Source organism: Bidens hawaiensis, unplaced genomic scaffold (assembly GCF_021521415.1).
Source record: "Bidens hawaiensis isolate Kalapana, Puna unplaced genomic scaffold, B.hawaiensis_p1.1 tig00002338_1, whole genome shotgun sequence".
NCBI classification, from domain to species: Eukaryota; Viridiplantae; Streptophyta; class Magnoliopsida; order Asterales; family Asteraceae; genus Bidens; species Bidens hawaiensis.
This window is the reverse complement of record NW_027491126.1, coordinates 2,072,143-2,096,775: the sequence shown is the minus strand read 5'-3', so window position 1 is coordinate 2,096,775 and position 24,633 is coordinate 2,072,143. Positions and strand designations below refer to the sequence as shown.

Here is a 24,633-nt window from a genome sequence, read left to right as displayed (position 1 = left end):
GCTTAATTATAGAGCCGGACAAAGTACTAAGCATGTAAAGTGTGAAGTCCCTCTCAAATGATTGAGTAATACCATTATACAGGTAAGGTTACCCGTAGGTTTTAGGTTCAAACATTATATGTTGTTATTGGATAAACAAGTTTAACCCGAATATTTTCTACGCCCTACAACATTTACGCACTTCTTTCTGCTTCATTTTCTAAATTCCTGGTATCAGAGGAAGGAAAACAGGCACGCTTAAGTGGGTTATGCAACAGGTCAAAACGAGTAATATTTGTACACGTTCAATTTTTAACCAAAACACCATCTTAGCTTTTCTTATCTTATACACATTAATGTAACATGAGATTACAAGAGTTCAAATTATTCCAATGCCACTATGACTATTATTTAGGTTTATATGCTAAAAATACACTTAAAATGACTATTACTAATTTCTTTAAGAGTGTAGTAGTTTAAGGGGCTGTTTGTTTACATCTGAATGGTAAACATCTGATTAATTCAGACTTTAGACTGTTTGGTTCCAAACAGAAAAACATCTGTATGGTTAAAATTATGTCTGAATCATTCAGACCTACTGTTGTTGCTTAATGGGACAGATGCTCATTCAGATCTGACCCATTCAGATCTAAATGAACCAAACAGCCCCTAAGTAAAAAGTGAAAACGTAACTGTCATGTAAGTATAAGAATTCTCGCTAACTTCTCCGTAAAAAGGGGTAATGGTTTAAGTGTTTGACAAACCACACAATTTAATGTATTTATTTATTTATTTTGCCGGAATTCACAACGTAAATGGACTCATTCATATATCACTAGTTGAAACAATCGCCTCTACCTACAACCTACTATGCTGGTTCTTTAGGGCTCAGTATCAAGTTGTTTCAACAATTTCAGGGCTCCAAATCAAATACAACTCAAAACACAGCAATAAGATACAAACGGGCCCTTGCGTTTTATGATCAAATGCTTATTCAAGGAGAGAAAAAATTTCAAAGTCCAAATGCAAACAAGTCTAATAATAAACCTAAAACGTCCATGGATCAGCTGCTACTATAGCCTATATGTGAACAATTATCAAAAGTTACATCTATCGATCAAAACAAAGTTGCATAAAATGGTCACAAAACCAACTTTGAAAAACTTGGTTCCAAATTTTTGTGTTTCTTACTCGTATTGGGTGTCCACTTGATCAACAAGCAAAATACAGTTACCTCAGTCCAACTGGCTCCTTAATTCTCCATTTTCATCTTCAGCATCAAATTCCTGTTCCACTGCTTTAACCTGCAAAAAAAGTGTGTCAAAAGGTCAAACGGATCAAAAGCTAAACAAGAAAACAAGCAGCAGATATTAATAACAGTTACCTCTGGCACATAATGCATAAGCATATTTTCAATTCCTGATTTCAAAGTGACAGACGAGCTTGGGCAACCACTACATGCTCCTTGCATTTTTAGCTTCACAACTCCAGATTCTCTGCCAATAAACAAATTGGCATATTAAATGTGTTAAATGAACAATATCATCTATATTTATTTAGTTATATATAATAATCAGATTATCAAAGAAGCATAAGGGTCAAATCCTATGTACTCGATGTCCCCGCCATCATCCTGCACAGCAGGTCGTATCCGAGTTTCCAATAACTCTTTAATCATCGCAACAGTTTCTGAGTCATCCTAAAACATTATGTGACAAATGATTGGTAACTTTAAAGATCAAAAATACACTTAATAACTGCAACAGAAAAACAGTTACTTCATGGATGGCTGTATCCATAGAAGCTGAAGTGGCTGCATCCAGAAAGAGTGGCTGCCCAGATGAGTAAAAGTCCATAATTGCTGCATATATTTCAGGTTTTAGAAAATCCCACGAAGCATCTTCTGACTTTGTTACAGTTACAAAATCTGAACCGAAGAACACACGAGTAATTCCTGAACCAGCAGCATAATAATTTTAATGTCATTAGGTCATCTATATAACCATGAATAATAGTATAGCAAGATGACCTCACCATCAATTCCAAAAAGGGCCTTTGCTAATGGTGAATTCATAGCTGTACGGGCATTTGGGAAGTCTGCACTCCCAACTTCCATCACTGGCTTCCCGGGATAAAACATTAATGATAAAGGATTAGGAGTGGATTGTGTTTGAATAAACATCGTCCTCTTCTGACCTGTCAATCGATGTCAGAATGAGTCAATTTGCAAGAGTAGATGACCTTTTATTTAACAAACCAAAATAAAATTATCTGCAACCAATCATCATTATATTCCTAATTATTGCGAGATTCAATGAAAAAATCAACTATTTCCTTGTACCGGCATTCTTCTCTAAGACATTGAATTAAGCCCATCCCTAATTATAAAGTATGTTGTGTAACTTGCATTATGTATATAGATCCAAGTGTCCAACTATCAGTTAAAACTTATATAACCAGTCAAGCTTGAAAATAAAACTTGTTATCAATACCTAATACATCGGTCATTATAGACAACACTATTTATTTACACGTATAAAAGTGAACATGTACTTCAAATAACAATGGGGAACTAATCATTAAAGCCTCAAGATAGCTAACAGAAAAAATAAAGCATGTAAAATTCAAAAAGATAAACAGATTTCACCTACCCAACAGTAACTGCACTAGAGACCACTATCACGAGCCATTATAAGTTATAACAACCATTGAAAGAGTATTTATCCCCATTAGTTACAGCTTCACATAGCATGACATCTTACAAAAGTTTTGTTGATTAACTTAAAGTCTGCCTTGAAGGTGGCATCATGCTTTCCATTTTATATACGCCAAGAATCTTTCATATCAACAAACAATATGTAAAGCATGACTTAACACTACATGCACCGACGCACAGTCTATATCCATATAAAGTTATGGTAATAATCCAATTGTAAAAAAAAGGATCATTTTGTCATTGGCTACTATTCTTGAGAAAAGTAAGGTTATTTTTTGCATAATAGATCAATATATAACTATTAACAAAGAAGTATGCAGTCTATATCATGAGAATCATCGAATGATCTTAGTTTTAAAGGTAAGGCAAGTGAACTAGTGAAGCGAGGGTGCAAATGAGCGGAAATTTTTCGAGCTCGAGCCTCAAATAAAGGTTGTTTAGTTATCGAGCCCGAGCTCGAGCCTTGTAAGGAAAGCTCGTTTAGGTTTGTCGAGCCTTAAGGGGCCTTGTGTATTTTTATGGTTTTCCTCTTTTTGACTTGTATGTATTAATTTTACACTGCATAACCGAGCTCGAGCCGAGCTTAAGCTTGTAAACGTTTATTTCAAATTATATAAAAGTATTTAAAACGTATATGAATTAACTAAGACATAATAAACAAGCCCAAGCTTGAAAAAACAACTCATGAGCTGAGCTCTCGTAAGTCAAAACAAGCCGAGCTTGAGCCTAGTTGAACTCGGGCTCGGCTCGGCTCGGCTCGTTTACACACCTAAAAGCAAGTTCCACTTTCAAAATTTTCTTTTTACATAGTTATATCCTTTTCCATCCCTAAACTAGTTACTCACAAGTCCAAAGCTCAATATACATTCCACCAAGCATTCAATTGGCATGTGTACACATAACTAACACGATATCAAACTAATAATTATTTAAAACATGTCCAATCTCAAACCGGACCGTTATCTAATCTCAAACGTTTAAGCTAGTGATTCAAGCCTAATCTCATAGCTAAACCACACTGTTTCATTAATATAAGATATTGAATTAGCATTTATTTAGCTTCCACATATTCAATTTCAGCAACTGAATTCAGTTAATATATCCCAATCAAATAATATACATATTCTTAATCATATCCCAATCAATTCACTTCAATTATCAAATTCTAGGTCAAAGTTTCCCAATTAATCATTAAAAGAAAATCAATTTAAACATTAACAGATAAGAAAACAACGCTACTAACTAACCTAGAAAACTGGTTAATCCAGATGACGTGTACGAAGAAGGTGTTGAAACTGGAGAAGTGAAACAAGAGATAATATTATTCGAAGAAGAAGAAAGTGATAATAACCGGCGTGCAGCTTCCAATCTCGGTCGAGGATTGAGTCGATGCGCTGCTAATAACCTCCGTAAACCCCTCATCATCACCACCGCGAATATTATCTTTCAAACTATTAGAAATGTTTGGTTTGGTTTGGTTTGGTTTGGTTGTGAAAAGAAGAATATTAGGGGGTGTTTGGTCCAGAGAATGGAAATGGAGAGAAAATAGAAATGGAAATGGAATTGTAGAGAAAGAGAATTGGTATGGAGAATGAGAATCATTTCTTTTGTTTGGTACACGAGAAAATAAACAGAGAACTCTACCATACCCAACCCCATCTCCACCCAACCTGACACCACTCACCATCGCAGCCCCACCACCACAGCCCCACCAGCACCAGCACCACCACCACAGCACCACCACCCCCAGCCCCACCACCACAGCCCCACACCACCAACACCACCACCACAGCCCTTTCTTCAACAACAGCCCACCACCACCGGCTGCCGCCACCAAACCCCCTTCTTCAACCACAGTACACAAGAAATTAAAAAGATTCAAATTTTTGGAACATAAGATATAGAAAAAGGAGGCTCAGATCTGTCATCACTGCCTCTTTGGAGATTTTGTGGTGGTGGTTGTGGTGGCGATGATGATGATGATGATAATCAGAAGCCACCTGCAACCACCGCCGATTTCCACCACCACTGTCACCCACCTGCGACCACAATCAACCGGTTACCATCTCTGTGTTCACCACTGCGAACGGCGGAGACGGGGTGGTGGTTGTAGACTTGGAGACGAGGTGGCGGTTGCAGACTTGGAGACGAGGTGGCGGCCGGAGACGGGGTGGTGGCCGGAGACGAGGTGGTGACATGCTATGAGGAGGCTGCTGAGAAATGGATTTCTCTTTGTTTTAAAGAGAAATGGAATTCTCTAGTTTTAAAGAAATAGAAAGAGAAATAGAAATGAAAAGTGGAAAATAAACAAAAGAAATATTTCTAATTCCATTTCTCCCCAATCAAATCCCTCTACCAAACACCCCCTTATGTTTTTCCTTTGATAATTGGTTGATGCCATTGATGGCGGTGGCTAGTAGGGGGTGAGGAAACGGGTCAGACCCACGAAACCTGGTCCTGAACCGTGTGGTGGTACTGTTTAACCGGGTCTGATCTAGCGGGTCTTACTTAGTTTATGTAAAGAGAGAATGATCAGACCCATAAAAATTGACTCGGACCCGACCCGTTTAGTAGTATTCTCAGTCTGATCTGTGTGGGGTCTTACGGGTCTTACATAGTTTATGCTCGGCCTTAACGGTTTCGTATTCTAATTTCGAACCAATGTTGTGTTTATGTGACCGGCCTGGGGTTTTTAGGATTTGCGGTTTGACTTGGAAATCGGATTACAAGTTGGACCGGTAATGGTGGATGTTGATTGTTGTTTGATATTTTGAGTAATGGAATAACTTGTATGTGTGTACTAGTGTTCATGTATATATCTCCGTTTGTTGTTGTTAATTTTATATGTGTACTGTATGCATGTATAAAATAAATTCTTAAGGCATTTTCTTGAATTAATTTAGCAAATTTACCTTATGAATTTAAAGATAACTGAAATTTAAAGCAACTGAAATTATAAATTTTAAACTAAGGGTGTGTTTGGGATTTCTTATTATGTCCAAAAGTAGTTTTGACAAAATTACTTATTAGCTTTTCAAAAAGTCACAATCCTGTAACTTATCAAAAACTCTTTATTTACACTATTTATAAGTTAAAACATAAAATGTCTTATGACTTTGCTAAACACATTATCAACTTATTAACTTTTTTAAAAAGTGTTTTTTACAACAAAAGTGGCTTTATAAAAGATGTTGGTTAAAAAAAACTAACCAGCCACAAAAGACATAATTAAACACCCCATAAGCAATCTCATATAAAAAACTAACCAACAGCAAAATAGGGGTTTTTGAAACAACTCGGTCCATACTACTTTTACTTTTTTAGTCTAAGTTATAAGGAACATAAATAAGCAATCGCAAACACCCATAAACAGATTTTAGTGAGTTAAGATATGTGAAAGAAATTATAATATGTTATACATAAAAATTTAATTTTGTAAAAGCAAAACACTCTTAGTTAAATTTGCTTGTGTAAACCTTAGTGGCAACTTATAGAAGTATAGGGATAGGATTACTTTTTAAAATTTCCTACAGTTAAAGTTTGTGAATTGTGATATATAAATAGTAAATTTATCTAAAAAATAAAATCCAAGCATTCCATATATAAAGTTTAGCGACACTAAACCATAAGATTGTCTAAACAGAGCTCTCAGCTCTAAGAAGCATTCAAAAGTATTTACATAGCACTTCAAATGATAAAAACACACATGGAAGAGTTGAAAACATGATAGTAATATAAAAGATAGGACAAACCCAACAACATAGCACAACCTGCCTCATCATCGACTCCTCTAGATTCTTCAAAATCTTTTGCTTTCCATAGGCTTGAGATATGTGTGTATCTTGAGATTTCATGATGTTAAAGCCTTCCAATAGGACCAGCTTGATCTTCTTTAAGATAACACTTTCATCAACAAATGAGGAGGATGGGACCTCACCAGCCAAACGAACCACTAGCACAAACTCTTATGCTTTCCATAGGCTTACTTGATGAAGTTTGGTGAAGCGACTTTTAAACAAAGCTAGCAAAGTGATGTAAACTTGAAATCGGAAATCATGACGTGTATGATGAAGGCCCCATCATCAAAGGACCTTTCTTTAAGTTTCCAAATAATTTTCGGTCAAGGAACTTACGCGGTGGAGCACAAGCTCCCACACCATGGAGTTCGTCATAATCTGAGATATCCAAGTGTAGGGTTAATATTTTATATTAGTATTAGGATTGTGCATGTCTTTATATTAGCTTTTAGTCAGTGTATTCGTACTCGGTACGTTTATTTTGTAAGACGAAATGAAAAAGTTGGAGAAATATGGACCATATAAAATGACCACTTAACCCATTTCTCCAACAACTCTACACAACTTTCTCTCTCACACACGTCACATTTTCTATCTTTTCTTTCTTTTGTTTACAAAACTAAGATCCGAGTGTTAGTGATTTTCGCTAGCTAACAACACGTATTGATCCGAGTAAAGCTGTTAGATCCATCTAAAGAGGACCTACAAGTGGTATCAGAGCTTTCGGCTCAACTTTTATGGTTTTCGGATCAAACTTTTCGGGTTTTGATCTTAGTTTTTGGTAGATTTGAGTTTGTTCTTCGTGTTACCCACTACTTTTGAAGTGCTTTACATCCTAGAGATACCCGAAAATCATCGTTTCTAAGTTTTTGGTGTTTTTGGTTTTTATGTTCGAGCTTAGATTCGGTTGAAATACTCAGATCTAGGCCGGTATATTGGTTTTAGACTAAAGTCCTTTAGACTTTATTGATATTTGAGTTATTATCTTTTCAAAAAAAAAAACTTCATGTTAAAGTGGTATACGTTGGTTAAGAGAAAGTTTTTAACGACTTCCATTGCATCATATCCTCTAAAGTCTACACACTTTCACATCAGCGCCGTTTAAGGTGACGGGTGTGGAGATAGACGAAAATCTTTGCACTTCTCTTTATCAAAATTTCATGTGCTCTAGAAGTGACAAAGAACCTTTATGAAAAATATGAACTTTTGAAAAGTATGTTGTTAGGAGAAATGGGTGAAAGTGACGATCTCCATTTCTCCTATTTTTCATTTTATGGGCCCAAGTGGGCTTACCAATGGGCTTTTACCATACAAAATAAATGTACTGAGTATGTAATAAACTGACTAGAAGCAAACAGAAGGACATATACAATCCTAATAATAATGGACGAGCACATGAAATGCTGATTTAAGAACCTCTTTGATCCAATGGACACTGGTGAAGATAACAGGTCAGACAGGATGAAGGATTATCTGCCTCGCGATCCAATGGACAATGATGAGATCAAAAATGACATGCATTCCTCTCCAATAGACACTGAAGGGATGGGCAATGTTGTGCATCTTGCTAGGTCGCATACTGCAGCTGATGATGGATCTCCTTATGAAGACGTGGTACAAGTCCAACCTAAATCACCAAGAAGAAAACCAATAAAGTATGACGATCAACACAAAGTAATAACAAATGATAAGATGAAAATATGACTCGAGGAAGAAAGGCATCTAAAAACTATTAGAAGTGAGAGAAAGGTATGTTTTAAAACAATCTAACTATGAAAATATAAATACATCTAATTAAATTAATAAGCAACAACATTTTTTTCAAATGGTTCCTTCTAATCTATTATCATTTGAAAGAGCTAAAATACAAAAGGAAATCTTAATAATTGGGGGCTTGACAAATAAAGACAAGAAATTCCATTTGACAAAAGGGCAAGTCATGGGCTGACGCCAGTCATGCCAGCACTGTCACATCCTTAATATAACAGCGGAAAACTTAATAGCATTAATTTAGATGGTGACAAACAGTGTTTAGGCAAATATATTCAAACATGAATATTTACACAAGTTAGACATTTATTAATAATATAAAATCATTATACATAAGTTTAGTACACATTTATTAAAAGCACATTTTTGTCCAACCTTTTGGGTTCGAACACAACACCCATTTTTGCCATATTCCTTCAACAAGCTTCCGTCTTAGTTACCTGAAAAACACGATTAAAAATTTTGTCAACACAAAGGTTGGTAAATATTTATATATAACTAGTTCGTCCTTTACCGGCACGAAGTCAACTTTTGTTTAATTTCGAAAGTGTATGAATGTAGTATGTTAAATCCGAAGTATGACAAATCATATTCACACAAAATCCACTTTGAATTCTTATGAAGGTAACCTTTAAACAAAACTTTTCCAAAGTTTTTAATATTAACATTTTATTTCTTTTAACAAAATCGTATTAGTCATAAATTAGCTAAGAATATGACACATGTATAACTATTAAATCAATAACCTGAAAGGAGATGCTTCAAATGATATGTTATGTCCCGGGTTCGAACCTCGGTCTTTTCTGTGAAACACTCTTGTGCTAACCAATAGACCAAGCTTGATTTGTGTTTATGTAACAAAACAGAAAAGTTAAATATCAAATTATAATTTTCTTCATCTTCCTCATAAAACCCTATATTGCAATTCCATTGATCTGTTCCATTTTTTTTAAATCAAAGTTAGGGTTTTTATTAGACGCTTAAAAACAATGAGAATCCATTAATTACTTACGTGATTTGGTGCCGTAGTGATGGTAAACGAAACTTGGCCGGAATGAAACTTGGATGAACAATTTGGGGATATTAGAGAGTTTGTTTGTGTAATATTATGTTTGAAGCATGTTTAGATGGCGATTAGGGTCATAAATATGTGTTCAATTGAATCGTTTGATGTTTAATACGAGTTATTAGAGTGTTGATTATAATCCGATCGGTTTGGAGATTAATAGGTGTTAATTAGGTGTTAAATGATGACAATTAATCAAGTAATAATGTTCATAATTATTGGAGAAATCGTTTGGTATGGTTTACCGGATCAAACGAAGCGTAAAACAATGTTTGGATTACCTCCGGCGTCGATTTCTGGCCGTCGGAGGGTCGCTGGAAAAACGCAAGAGGGAGGAGGCGGGAAGGGCTGGACTGTTATTATTTTATTTAAATGAAATGTCACACTTTTGGCCCTTGAACTATTAAAGCCTTTATGAGTTGTTTTTTTAAACTTTATTTATTCTTTGAACCTTGAACTTTGAATATATACAAAACTTGATATACTTTAGTATTTTTAAATTGTTTACGTTTTATACTCGAATAGTTTGAAACTTGATTATTTTATTAACTTTTAAGGCTCGGAGATTCGTTAATTGAACAATACGAATAGAAAGTAAACGGCTATGAACTATAAATCATTGAACATGATATAAATTGGTGACTTTCAGAAACAAATACATTGATGTCACACCCCGACCAAAGGCGGCAGAACATGCCGGGGTGCAACGGATTGCTCAAAAACACTATGACACTACTAAAGTGACACTATTTACTTAACTCGTTTATTTCATTCAATAATCACAAATACAACTTGTTCAAGATAAAATACAAACAATTGCATCAACACTAAACTCACTAAAATATCCTAAGGGTATAATCTAAGTGATTAGTCTTCAATCTTCACAAACAATCTAAAAGTAAACTTGTAGCATGCATAAAAATAGATTTGATCAACACAAATGTTGGTGAGCAATACCCTAGTTTTTTATATAAGTATATAATGAGGCAAAAAATCACAATTCACATGTGAAAATAGAATAATGCAACAACCATAGTAAATGTAAAGTAAATAAATGTGGCTCTTTTCTATTTTGTAACAACCAAAATACTCGGAGAGTGAGACCCTATTCTACTAGCACGAGACTAAAGTAGTTAGGGGTGCGTATGATCATACTTATTGAGACTTAACAACAACATAAAAATAGACACTCGTGCACATAATCTATTTGAGGCATAAACAAAGATCGAGCAAATATTCGTAAAAATACATAATGTTGAATTGTGGATTTAATATTGAGATAATAAAACAAGTGAGTTTGAATTTGGTATGCATGCCACACCCAAAAGTATAAAAGCGTAAAATGGGAGGAGTGTGATTACTCACATGAAATAAATAACTTGAAGGATTAGTTTGCGGTAAAGCGGAAAGGTAAGCTCAACTAGCAAGACCTAGATTGAGAGGGTCTTGAGTTAGTAGATGGTCTTAAAAGCTTTAAAGTAAAATAACATGACAATTAAGATAAATAATTAAAGTTTGAGGGTTAAAGTGTAAGTACTTAAGGAATTAAAGTAATGGTTTTTGAAAAGTAAGTTTACTCGAAATCGGGTCTCGGTATTCTATTCATTAGTTTTACTTAACCTCTGTTAAGTAAATATGCGGTGAAAGGTTTAATGCAATAGTGTACGACCCCTTGTTAGATAAATACCAAAACGGAATTTTAAAGAATGTTCGGTTTAGTTGGTTCAGGTCTTGATAAATTATCAAGTCTGAACCCGACATTCCAAAGTGATAAATATCATGATACAAATTATTTAAAACAGAAATTTAACTATTGTTAGAAATTCTATTAATGAGAAGCTCCAAACACCAATGTTAAGCGAGTGTTCGGTTTATTGATCCAAGCTTGTTATAAGATCAAGTTAGATCTGACATACCAAGTACCTTAAGAAAATATTTAAAATTAGTTTGTAAAAGATCTTAAAAAGAAAATGTGAGATTCAGTGGCCCAAAACATAACTAGTGTGTTTTAAGCGAGTGAACTCGGTTTAGTTTGGTTTGGTTGGTTCAAGACTTGGCATGTGACCAAGTTTGGGTCCAACAAATCCATATTATAATAACAAATACAAAAATGTAAATAAAGAACTTAAACACTTAAATCTTACATACAACTCGTTTTAAAACAATTAAATAAAGAGTTAAACGAGAGTTCGGTTTCGTTTCGGTCATTGACTCGGTATGAGACCGATGATGGTTACCATATACCCAATACCATTGAACTATTAAAATAAATTTAGAAATGATAATACTCAAGTCTTACATACAACATGTTAATATTAAAGTATTTAAACAAAAGTTCGGTTTTGGTTCGGTCCTTGACTCGGAATGAAACCGAGGATGGTTACCACATACCCAAATACCATTGAACTATTAAAATAATTTGTAACCAAAATAACTAGAAACTAAACAATATTAATATGCTTAAACAAAATTAAAGTGTTAACAAGGATTATAATATTCCTCCATGTAGTCTTGCCTTATAATAGCAATACACCTAAACCGACCATGGCCGGAGAAGGGAAAGCCAAGGAAACAAGGGGAATATATTTTATACAAATTATAATAACAAGCTTTAATTAACAATGATTAATTAGAATCAAATATTAGCATTAGTTTGACCTTGAAAAGTCAAACTATCAAGAGTTTGGAAGGTGAATACTTAGAACTTAGATGGAGAGTATTTGAGGTGAATGAGCAACCTAAAATGGATGCATTGGTCTTTTTTATATAGGTAAAGAGTAAGGGTTTATCCATAATGTTACTTTCAAGAGATTTCATGCATTTTCATTGGTTTAGAAGGTCAAACAAGGCACAAAACAAACAAAAACGAGTTGATGGATCTGCAGACATATGTAGGCGTCGCGCGACCACCACAACCCTCATGGCCGCGCGGCGCGGTGCCTATGGGGAGTGGGGTTGGTCTCCAGCTTTGGTTATTTGTTAAGTTTGGTCCCTGAAGTTCGTTTTAAGCCGTTTTTAGCCATAAAAGGGTGTTTTAAGGTACCGAAAATGACGTTTCGCTATCCAACAAGTGTGAAACAAATTTGTAACATAAAAACCACTATTTTTATTAATGTCAAAGAATCCAAAAGATAAAACGGGTCGGGGTTACCGTACAAAAACAAATACAAATTAAACCGAAAATGACGAATGTCACAATTGAATTTAAAACGGGTCGGATTTTCGGGTTTGAAAAGTAACGAATGTTACAGTTGGTAGTGTGGAATACAAGAGAGTTGTGTGCTTTTTGTGATGTGGGGTTCTTCAACAACTAAGTATATTCGACGAATCCAGGCGATGATGGGCGAGGACATCCCCCCCCCCCCCCCGCGCGATTTTAGGGGCGATATGGGAGATAGGGTAATTGTCGCCATGGTTAAAGTTTAAATAATAATATAATAATAAAGTGACCGTTCAACGGTCACGTATATTAAAAAAACTGTATATAAATACCAAACCAATTCAACCATTTTCACCATATCATACACAAACTCAAATATAAATACCAAACTAATTCAACCATTTTTTCCATTTCATACTTCTTCACCTTTTCATTTCATACTATCTCAAAATGGATTCCCCGAACTCTTCCGAAATTTGGGATCAAGTAATTAAGGAGAGTCAGAGAATTCGTCAGATACAACAACGAGCGTTGGAGGAGACAGAAGTGGTCATGAGCGCAATGCGGGCCGTCGCCAATAAGATAGTGTCTGGCTCTACTAGCTCTTCGTCTCCACGTAGGCGATCACATATCCTTTGGGATCGTAACGAAGCGAACGATCGTTTGATGAAGGACTACTTCAACGACAGACCTACATTTAACAAAGTTACGTTTCAACATCGTTTTTGGATGTCTAGGCGTTTATTTTTGCACATCGTGGGAGATTTTGAGCGGGAGTACACGTATTTTCAACAAAAACCCGACGCAAGAGTATATTTAGGATTCACCGCATCCAAAAGTGTACTTCGGCTCTACGCATCCTCGCATACGGCAACACGACCGACATCAACGCCGAGTATTTAAAGATGGCTGAGAAAACGACGCGAGACTGTTGGAGAATTTTTGCATCGGTAAAATTTAAATTGTTTATATTAATTATTGTTTTCAATATAAATATTTTTTTAATAATTTATTTGTATATGAATAATAAAATTATACGTTGGTCGTTATTTGAGGATTCCAACTTCAAACGACCTGACTCGCATATACGATGTACACGAAAGCAAACATTCTTTTCCCGGCATGATCGGGAGTATATATTGCATGCATTGGGAGTGGGGCAACTGTCCAACCGCATGGCGAGGTCAATACACTCGTGGTGACCATGAAATACCAATGGTTAGTCTTCAAGCCATTTGTTCACACGACCTCTGGATTTGGTCGGCCTACTTCGGTTCTGTCATGTCCAACAACGACATAAACGTTGCTAGAGTATTACATCAGCCGTTGCATACCGGTCTTACCCTTTTATGCCAACAATACCTTCTATCGTCACGAATACTATTTGGGAGATGGATGTACTCGATCATCGTCAAAACGTTTCAAGACCCGATCGAAGAAAAAATAGAATACTTTAAGAAGAAGCAAGAGTCCGCGCAAAAGGATATCGAGAGGTGTTTCGGGGTTCTAAAAAACATTGGCATTATGTGAAAAACTCATGTCGTGTATGGTCGAGCAAAAATGAGCGATGTCATGTATGCGTGTATCATATTGCATAATATGATTTTAGAAGACACTGGCAAAGCAATATGTCAACACTATATACCAGGAAGCGTTCCAGAACAGTTCCCTGAACCAATCGAAGGGCAAAGAACGCAAAACATTCACGAGCTCACATCAAGCGAGATACATAACCAACTTATGACGTATTTGGTTCAACACGTGTGAGATAATCGTCCCGTTGAAGTCGAAGACGACGACGAAGACGAGGAGGAGAACGAAGACGAAGATGAAGACGAGGACGAGGATGAAGATAACGAATAAATTAGTATTTTTATATGCATTTTATTTTATTTTTTGGTTTATTTTTTTATTTTGATTATAATTGGTTTTTCTTTTATGTAGTTAATTTAATAAATTTTAATAACTTAAATGATTTTTATTTGTTTAGTTTAATTACAAAAATAAAATAATAAAAAATGGTGACGTGGCACTGGAGGGGCTATAACACCATTACACCTTAAAAACAAATTTCTATCCTCTACTGAATGGGCGCCACATGTCGTAATTCGCCCAATTTGTAGCTCATCCACCACACATACCCTTATATATAACAGATAAGAGGAGAAAAGACAAGAGGGTCAGAGGTTAGAGGATGAAGATGGTAAGTACTTGAAATGCCTTTTCAATTGGTTCTTGCTTTAATCATTTCTTATGAAAAAATTTATATATAAGGTATCATTTCCATTGAGACCAAATGTGCAGAACCTTTTCCTTTAATTCTTTCCCTATTTTATCCTCAAGGTGTCATAAAGTAGGTAACCGGTTAAAAAGATGTTGGCACCATGGCCACTTTTTACATTAGTGACCATATTACACCATTTGTGACATTTTGAATAAATGTTTTTTCTTTTGTAATTACACAACATAGGAACCGTTTCTTTTGATTTTGTCACATATGATTTTGATATTTGTTTGGGTTATATATATTTAATTTAGTTTGGATGTTAATTTTAATTATTAGCTCGAATTTACTCTCACACTAACATTGTATTATTGAGTTTTTATTTAAGGATTTGAAAAAGATAAGAATTTTTTTTTCATTTTTGAGTTTTGTTTTTAAAAGAAAAGAAAGAGAATGAAAAGAAAAGTTAGGTTTTTTTCTTCCAAAACTTTCCAGCCAAATATGGTCTAATTGTGGATGAAAGTTTATAGCTCATTACCATATTACTAATTTACCATATCTTAATTCTTTTTTTCATGTTACTATGAAAACATAATTGTAAAGTTCAAATTTTTTTTTCCTATTTTTTCTTTCAATCTAACTCAAGAATGTAATTAACACTTTCTTTTATTTTCTTTTATTTTAATTCGAGAATGTCTTTTAAGTATATAATTTTTTTCCTTTCTTCCTCTATCCAATCTTATCATTTCTTTTCCTTGTACTTTAAACCCGAGAATGCAGTGTAAGTTGTAATTTATGTTCGTTATTCTATTTGGGTTGAATCAATTAAACTCTCTTATTTTAGGCTATTTTTATTTATTAACTTTTGAAAAAGTTATAATGCATTTAAAGAGCTACAATTTGAACACCTATAGTTTTGTGTGTTTAGTTTATGGTTGATGACGGGGGTAGCCCAAGGAAATAATAAAATGGTTGTAACACATTAACGCTAAAAGGGTTAAAAGGTTAAAAGCTTCAATTCATGCCCAAACTTATGTAAATAAGTATCCACGTGCTACAGTACGATGTAACATCACTGTTCACATCCTTATCCCCTCTGACCAAAGGACATACTCAGACAAAAGTAATATTATTTTAGTTATGGACCAGCGGTCCAAACCTTCCTGCCCATACAGGTCAACTCTCTATGCAAACAAGAGGCTAACTAGTTTAGTTAACTGGACTAAAAGGGTTACATCTCCTTCATATAAATAGATGACTTAGCCTTAAACATACACACATCAGATTGGGGCAGATAACACCATCTCCCTTATCTTCTCTTCTTCTTTGAGAAATATGCTCTTAGCTTATTTCTTTCTTACTTTAATGTCTTCATAGCTTCACTAAGAACATCATTCCAAAACCGATTCCAAACATCACGGTTCTTGATCATCGGTGAGCTATAAAAACAAACAACTAACTAGTGAACCTCCTTCTACGTTTTGCAAACATAGAGGGACACCACGACCTACGTTAGGCTAACCTGAACCCTTGAAGCCTTTTAGCCTAACCAGTCTATTCACTATCAATGGTCTTATCTTTTTTGTAGCGACAAGTTGGCGCCCACCGTGGGGCTACGCCGCTTACTTTATCATAAAGACCAGTAGTGTAGCTCCATCACCATGACAGAAGGTGAATCTACCGAATCAGTTAACCAAGTGTCAAGAACACCGACACCAAGCGCCGGTCAAGAAACTCCGGCGATAACCTCGATTTTCTCCACTCCGGGAGGAACCTCGACGGAACCTTTGTTCCTCGAGTTTTCACCTTTTCGAACTCCGACTTCTTCACGATCTGGGGTTCCTTCTCCTCATGAAGGAGTCACAAACACCCCGGAACGTGTCGACTTGACAATGGAAGGTGTGTCACGGCATTTCTTGCAACTAAGACATCTTCTTAACCGCCACGTGAGCCAAGAAAGAGAAAAAGGGATAAGATTAAGGCTGGAGTACGACGACGATGAACCCTCACTGTCACTCGGACGTCCACCTTCCCTTTTAACCAGCTCACAACCTGCTGCTTCTCATTTAGAGGCTGGTCCAAGCGTAACCTGACAACCTTTTAACTCATCTCTCTGTACCTATGGGAGGCCAAGCCCAACGGCTTTCCCTTTGTATACTTCACAACCCCTCGGGCACGAGACCACTCTCGGCCAAATATGACAGTCACCAGCTTCAAGTGTTCCATGGGAGCAGGCCATGTCGGTCTTACCTTTGGCTAGGAGTGCAACGATGAGCACTCCCATGGGAACAAGCCAGGCAGCAGCAACCCCTGAAAGCCTTCAAGGCTTCAACCTCATGCCTCAGATGATAGCCCAAATGATGGCACACCTCCCCTGGACCTAGCTCATCAACCAAGCACTGGGTACTCACCAGGGAACAACGAGTCATAATACAAGGGTAGATGAAGACCTTGCTAAACCTTACAAGCCTGGCAACCTTTCTTGTTTCTCTCAGCAAATTGCCGATTATGACTCCCAAACAAAGACAAGATGCCACCCCATATAAAAACATATGATGGGACCGAGGATCCCGAAGACCACCTCCAGGTATTTACCGGTGCTGCCAGAATTAAAAAATGGTCCCATGCTGAATATTGTTTAATGTTCTTGCAAAAGCTTGTCGGATCAGCCAGGATATGGTTCAACGACCTTCCTGCTCAAAGCGTTCGAAGCTTCGATGATCTGAGCAAAGGATTTCTGGCCCACTTTTCACAACAAAGGAGGTATGTCAAGGATGCCACGGTCATTTTCCAGATAAAGCAGAAGGATGATGAAAGCCTTCGAGACTTCATCGAAAGGTACAAAAAAGAAGGGTTACAATATGTGAGGGTTGACGAAAAAATGAGGGTGGCAGGCTTCATAAACGCCATCACCTCCAAATACCTCACAAGGGACTTTAACAAGTGCCTACCTAAAAGCCTTGAAGAAGCTCTTGAGCGAGTTGAAGCTCATATACGAGGCGAAGAGGCTGTTGATTCCAAAGAACAAAGAAAAAGAGCTCCTAGTTGGCGAGGCAATAGCCCCAACCGAAAGAAAGGGAACTACAACCCCTATGACAAATATTCAAGAAGCTCAGATCAACGAAGGCCTGAAGGTTGGAACCCTCCAAGCAGGGAAAAGACTGTGAACTTCACAGCCTTGACCAAAACACCCCAGGAGATCCTTGCCACTGAGGAAGTGAAACACAACTTCCGACCTCCTCGACCCTTGCCCAAGAGCAAGAAAAATGAAAACTCCACCCAGATCTGTGATTTTCATGAAAAAAAAGGTCACCACACGAACGATTGCTTTCAACTCAAGAGAAGAATTGAGGAAGCTGTCAAGTCTGGGTAATTGGCTCATTTGGTAAAAGGGGTCAAAGACAATATGGCTGAAAGGAAAAGCAAAGAAGTGAATATGGTGAATATAGACGATGGTGTCTCCCACAAACGACAAAGCTTGGAGGCTTGGGAGCTTCAGTGTGTCTGCTTCCCACCACCCCAAGGTAACTTACTCTCAAACCCTTTGGTGGTAGAGGCAAACGTGGGAACACTCAAAACAAGCAAAGCCTACATCGACACAGGGGCGGCCACAGAGATCATGTATGAAAGGTTCTTCAATCGTCTGAGTAGCGAGGAACGTTCAAGGCTTCAACCCTCCGGGTCTTCTATAAAAGGTATCGCCGATGTACCCTTGAAGCCTTTAGGCCAACTAACCCTTGATGTCTGTTTTAGTGAAGGCAAGATGACGAAAACCAAATCACTCACTATTGTGGTCATCAACATACCTTCCAACTATGATGTAATCATAGGAAGGCCAGGACAATGTGTGTTCAACATGGTTGTCTCAGTTGGTCAAGGTGCTGTGAAGTTCCCAACCGACAGAGGAATTGCAACCCTTCAACTCACCCAAGAGGCTTACACGGCTGAAGGGGAAAGTTCAAAAAGTGAAAACGAAGAACAAGGCCTGATTATAAACCCAAAGTATCCTGAACAAAAGGTACGGGTAAACACGAGCCTTTCTAAAGAAACACTCTCACACCTTGAGAAGCTATTGATATGCTACAATGATGTCTTTGCGTGGTGCCCGGAAGACATGACCGGCATCCCTCGAAGCATTGCAGAGCATGAGCTAAAAATACCACCTGATGTCAAGCCTGTTGTCCAAAATAAACGGAGCTTGGCTCCTGAACAAAGCTTGGCAGCCTGCCAAGAAGTTGAAAAGCTTGTCCTAGCAGGGATCCTACGTGAGGTTAAATATCAATCTTGGGTGGCTAATCCAGTCATGGTTCGGAAGCCCGACAAGTCCTGGAGGATGTGCATCGATTTCAAGGACTTGAACAAAGCATGCCCAAAGGATTGCTACCCATTACCCGAGATGGACCTCAAGGTTGACTCCTTAACAGGCCATCCCTTCAAGTGTTTTCTTGATGCCTACAACGGTTATCACCAAATCTCATGAAAGTGGAAGATGAAGAAAAAACCGCATTCCACACGGACAAGGGCATTTTATGTTATCAAAAGATGCCTTTTGGCCTACGAAATGCCGGTGCAACTTACCGACGTTTGATCGACAAAGCATTCGCTAGCCAAATTAGCAGAAACCTGGAAGCTTATGTCGATGATTTGGTAATCAAAAGCAAAACCGAACGTCAAATGCTTGATGACATAGAAGAAACCTTCCAAAACTTGAGGAAGATCAATATGAAACTCAACCCTGGGAAATGTTCATTTGGGTTCGAAGAAGGCAAGTTTTTGGGACACATTGTGGGTAAACAAAGCATAAAAGCCAATCCCAACAAGGTCAGGGCTGTTCTTGAAACTAAATCTCCACAAAGCAAAAAAGAAGTGGAAAGCCTGAACGGAAGGCTTGCAGCCTTGAAGCGTTTTACCTCCAAGCTTGCTGAGAAATCCCTACCCTTTTTCAAAACGTTAAAGGGTTGCACAAACAAGAAAGACTTCAAATGGACGGAAGAAGCAGAAGAAGCCTTCAACCAAATGAAGCAACACTTGGCTTCACTTCCAGCTATTGCAGCCCCTGAAACAGAAGAGCTGATCTCTGTCTATCTCTCAGTCGCTGAAGAAGCATTAAGCGCGGTTCTAACCATCAAACGAGACAAAGTTCAGGTACCCGTTTATTTCTTTAGTAAAACACTAAAACTGGCAGAGATCAAATATTCTCATTTGGAAAAACTTGCTCTGGCCTTAATTCAAACGGCCAGAAGGCTTCGAAGGTACTTTCAAGCACACCCTATACAAGTAGTCACTGACCAACCTATCAAAAGTGTGCTTGAAAAACCTAAAAATTCAGGCCGATTGGCCAAATTGGCTGTGGAACTAGGTGAACATAACATCACCTATGTCCCAAGAAAAGCTATAAAAGCCCAAGTCTTGGCGGACTTCATTGTAGAAATCCCGAAGCAAGTCATTCCTGAAATACACACAACTGCCACTGAACCTTCTGACCCTGAAGCCTGGAAGCTTTTTACCGATGGGGCTTCCAGCATCGAAGGGTCAGGAGCTGGGCTCATTTTAATCAACCCTGAAGGGTTGGAATTTACATATGCTCTTCGACTTGAATTTCAGACCACCAACAACGAAGCTGAATACGAAGCATTGATCGTTGGTCTGAAGATTGCCAAAGAGATGAAGATCCAAAAGCTACAAGTCTTCACAGACTCGTTTCTTGTTTCAAGTCAAGTCAATGGCAGCTATATAGAAAAAGAGCCCAACATGAAGATGTATCGTGAAAAGGCAAAAGGGTTGATGACCACATTTCAAGAGTTCACTATCAAGCAAGTCCCAAGATCATAAAACAAGAGATCTGATGCCCTAAGCAAACTAGCATCCCTCACATTTGCACACCTCACCAAGAAAGTTTTGGTTGAAGTGTTGAAGACTCCTTCAATCCAAGAGTTGGAGGTTCAAGATGTGATCATCGAAGAAGGTCCCAATTGGATGACTCCCATAGAAAAGTTCCTCAAAAATGGCGAGTTACCTTTGGACCAGACAGAGGCTGAAAGGGTTCGAATCAAATCCAGACAGTATGTGTTGCAAGGAGAAATCCTTTATAAAAAGGCCTACCTTGCACCACTACTGAGATGTGTAGGCCCTGAACAAAGTCAGTATCTGATCAAAGAGGTTCACGAGGGGATATGTGGAGCTCATTTTGGGCCAAGAACGGTGGTTGCAAAATTGATGAACCTTGGATACTTTTGGCCCACCATGCACCGAGACGCAACGGAACAACTCAAGAAGTGTGAAGCTTGTCAGATTCATGCACCGGTTCCCAAAAGTCCTAAACACGATCTAGTCCCCATCTCCTCGGCTTGGCCATTTCACAAATGGGGAATGGATATTGTTGGTCCATTCCCACCGGACAAGGGTGGGGTAAAATTTTTGCTAGTAGCTGTTGACTACTTTACCAAGTGGCCTGAAGTCAAACCACTTGCAAAAATAACGGGCAAACAAGTCATCGACTTCGTGTGGGAAACCATTATTTGTCGCTATGGGCTGCCAGGAGTGTTAGTCACGGATAATGGGAAGCAATTTTTCGAGAAGCCTTTTAGCACATGGTGCAAAGAATTCAGAATCACCCAAGTGTTCAGCTCGGTTGCTTACCCACAGTCCAACGGCCAAGTTGAAAGAACAAACAGAACCATTGTAGAAGGAATCAAAACAAGGCTGGGAAGGCACAACAACAATTGGCTTGAAGAACTCCCAAATGTTCTATGGGCAATAAGAACAACCGAAAAAACAAGCCACAAACGAACACCTTACAGCCTAGTGTTCGGATCAGAAGCTGTAATTCCAGCCGAAGTTGGAGTTGTGACTCAAAGAACACTCAACATGGATCTCGAATCAAACAACAATGAGACCATGTTGAATTTGCAACTCCTTGAAGAAGTTCGTGATCAAGCCGCAATATAAGAGGCTAAGTACAAGCAGAAAATGGAAGCTTATTACAATGCAAGAGTGAAACATGAACGTTTCAAGCCTGGAGACCTTGTACTTCGAAACAACGAGGCCAACAAGAAAGAAAACCAAGGAAATCTTGGCCCAAAGTGGGAAGAGCCATACACAATCCTTGAAGCTCACAAGGGTGGATCCTACAAGCTGGCCGACACAGAAGGCAAAAGGCTTCCAAGACACTGGAAGGCAAAACCCTTAAAAGGTTCCATGCCTAGTCAAAGTCTTAAGATGTATTTCAAGAGATGTATAATTCTCCTTTTTGTGAACATCAACCTCTTGAATGAATGATAAAGTTTTTGTCATAACTTGTCTTTACTATCCTATAATCAGGTTGAGAACCTAGCAAGAAACTCCATGGCAAGGGCCATGTAAGGGGATGAGATCCCAGGCCACATTGCTCAATAGGTTCAAGGGTTAAATGGACCTATATAAGGGGTGAGTACCTATATCAATCCAACTCCATGAGACTTAGAAAATTTTTTAACTAAAACTAATCTCATAGACAGGTCTGAACAGCCTACACCAATTCGTTCCTTAAACTTTAAAAAATTTATGAAAACAAAAAACATACACTAAGTAGTGATATAAAGGATAGCCAACATGTGTTTTTTACCTAACGAAGCCTTGAAGCTAAAAGTGACTACAACACTAAAACTTCTTAAGGAAAGTTAATTAAAAACACATCAAACTAACAAGACAAGCAACCAAAACACAGATACCTAAACATCACAGTTCATAAGCAAAGGCCATTGTAAGGCCATAACCAGTAGCATTCATAATAAGCCAATTAAGGCTAAACAAGGAAATCACAAGGATTCCCAAGAAAATGTTCAAAGGGCCAAAAGGCCAAACACAACCACAAAGCAGAAACTTTAAGAGTTTCATGCCAAACCTACATTGTTTAAGATTACATAACATTGTTTTAAGGTTCTAAGAAAGCTACGAATCAAGTATTTAAACATCAGAAACAGGCTTCGAAGTACTAGCCTTACCACCCTTAACACTTTTACCCTTCTTGGACTTCTTAACTTGCGGGCCAACATCAGTAACAGCCGAGCCTTCGAGGCTTGCCACATGAGATCCGCCGCTTTCCCCAGATAAATTTTCTTCACTGTCGCCGAAACGGGAGCGTTTTTTTGACAATGACTCGAGCACCCCTTTAACAGCTTTCTCATCAAGACCGGCTGGCTTCAAACCCTGCAACACAGAAAGAGGCTTACCAAAGCATGATGACACTTCACCCATATAAGGGTAAGTGAGCCTCTCCATGGCATGAACCGACTCCATAAAAAGCTTGTACGCATCGCGGTTGAACAGGGGAGATTTCTCAATAGGCTGGCCAGAATCGTGATAGCTACAACCGGCAACGAAGCCCAAATGCTTACCATGGGCCAACAACTTCGTGTACACACCGCCCAACACCGAGTTGAATTCACTAGAATGAAGCAAATAAGCCACAACCTGTTGAAACCCATGTTCAATCAGCCACTTGTTGTCATCAGAAGTCTGGGTGACCGAAGCCTTCAAGCCTTCCTTCTCCATCTCAAAGGCCCTTCTCTGCACCTCAAAGGCTTCCCGGTCAGCATCCAACTTGGCCCTATCAGCCTCCATGGCTTTCTTCAATTTGGCCAACTCAATCTCATGACCACGAGACAACTCATTAATCTTCTCAACATAACCTTCCTCTTTCTTCGAAAAACCCTCAATCTCCTTCTTCATCTCCATCATGGAAGCTTTCATTCCCTCCTTCTTCTTGGAAAAATCCTCATACTCCTGCATTCCCTATCTAAAACGAGTCACACCCTCTGCCAAAAGGGCAGAAAGGTTGCAAGAACTCAGGATCAATCTTGATAACATGGAATCACCCTCCATTTCAGAAATAGTGTTACACACTCCTGGAGGAGCAAAATTGGCTAACACATCAGCACAAACCGAGGGATCCTTGAAGCTATCCCCAACCTTCACGTTCCACTCTGGCACATAAACTGCATCACAATCCAACCCTTGAACCGTCGCAACCTTCTTGCCAGCCGATTTCTTTTTCTCGGAAACCACCAAACCCTGAACCTTCTCAACCTCCATAGTCTTGATCTTCAGAAACTTGAATATCATCACTAACCTCAACTGGCTCACGAGAAGAGGAAGTGCCAACAGACTTCAACAAACGTCGTGTGGAACGACGGGTAGAAGACTTCGGAACAACGGTCTTGGTGAACCCTTTAACGTTGGCAACCCCAGCATACTCAGCGTCCTCAAATCGACCCTCCTTCCCCCGAGTCACCGAGTCATCCCCAACAACAGCCTCAACATCAGTAAACCCAACATCCGAAGTGTCATCACGTTTCAAAAAGTCTAAGGCAGACATAACTACAAAATACAAAGGAAAACCATTAGCAAACATATCAACAAGATAAAACAAACACGGGATAAACAAATGCATGCCCTTATTATCACTCATAAGCACGGGATCCCGATTAGACTTATCCCAAAGTTTGCTAATTCCTAATAACACAAGAAGGTGTTCGAGAAAAGGACGAAGGCGTGATGGACACTCCCTAATACGTTGCAAAAACAAGTCGTTCAACTCCGATTCGGCCGGCTCAGGCTCGTTGAGAACATCCTCGGGTTGTCTCCAAATGGGTTTAAATGGAAGGAGAGAATCGGAAACAAAGAAAAAACGGTCCTTCCAAGAACCGAGGGTTGTAACCGCTGAGGAAACCAAACACGTTTCAACCTTGGTGTGTTCAAAAGTATACCAATCACCGTTCTTTGCTAAGCGAAAGAAACGGAGAAAACTCAACAATGAAGGGTCATAACCTAGGGCTCTACACAAAACCTCAAAATGCAATACCCTAGCAAGCCCTAAAGGATGGATTTGACCGAACGATATACGGTAATATTCCAAAACATTCAAAACGAAAACTGAAAACG

At 38.2% G+C, this 24,633-nt stretch overlaps 1 protein-coding gene across 1 annotated transcript; it reads right to left on the bottom strand.

The window, feature by feature from the left end:
- Positions 1-1,094: 1,094 nt before the first annotated feature.
- On the bottom strand, positions 1,095-4,181 carry LOC143618772 (nifU-like protein 4, mitochondrial). The gene is made up of 5 exons (XM_077090871.1): positions 3,943-4,181; positions 2,014-2,175; positions 1,758-1,933; positions 1,364-1,678; positions 1,095-1,283 (listed from the first exon to the last, which is right to left on the bottom strand). Exons 1-4 carry the CDS (start codon positions 4,118-4,120, stop codon positions 1,553-1,555), a joined length of 642 nt encoding a protein of 213 aa, XP_076946986.1. The 5' UTR covers positions 4,121-4,181; the 3' UTR covers positions 1,095-1,283; positions 1,364-1,552.
- Between the last annotated feature and the right edge of the window lie 20,452 nt (positions 4,182-24,633).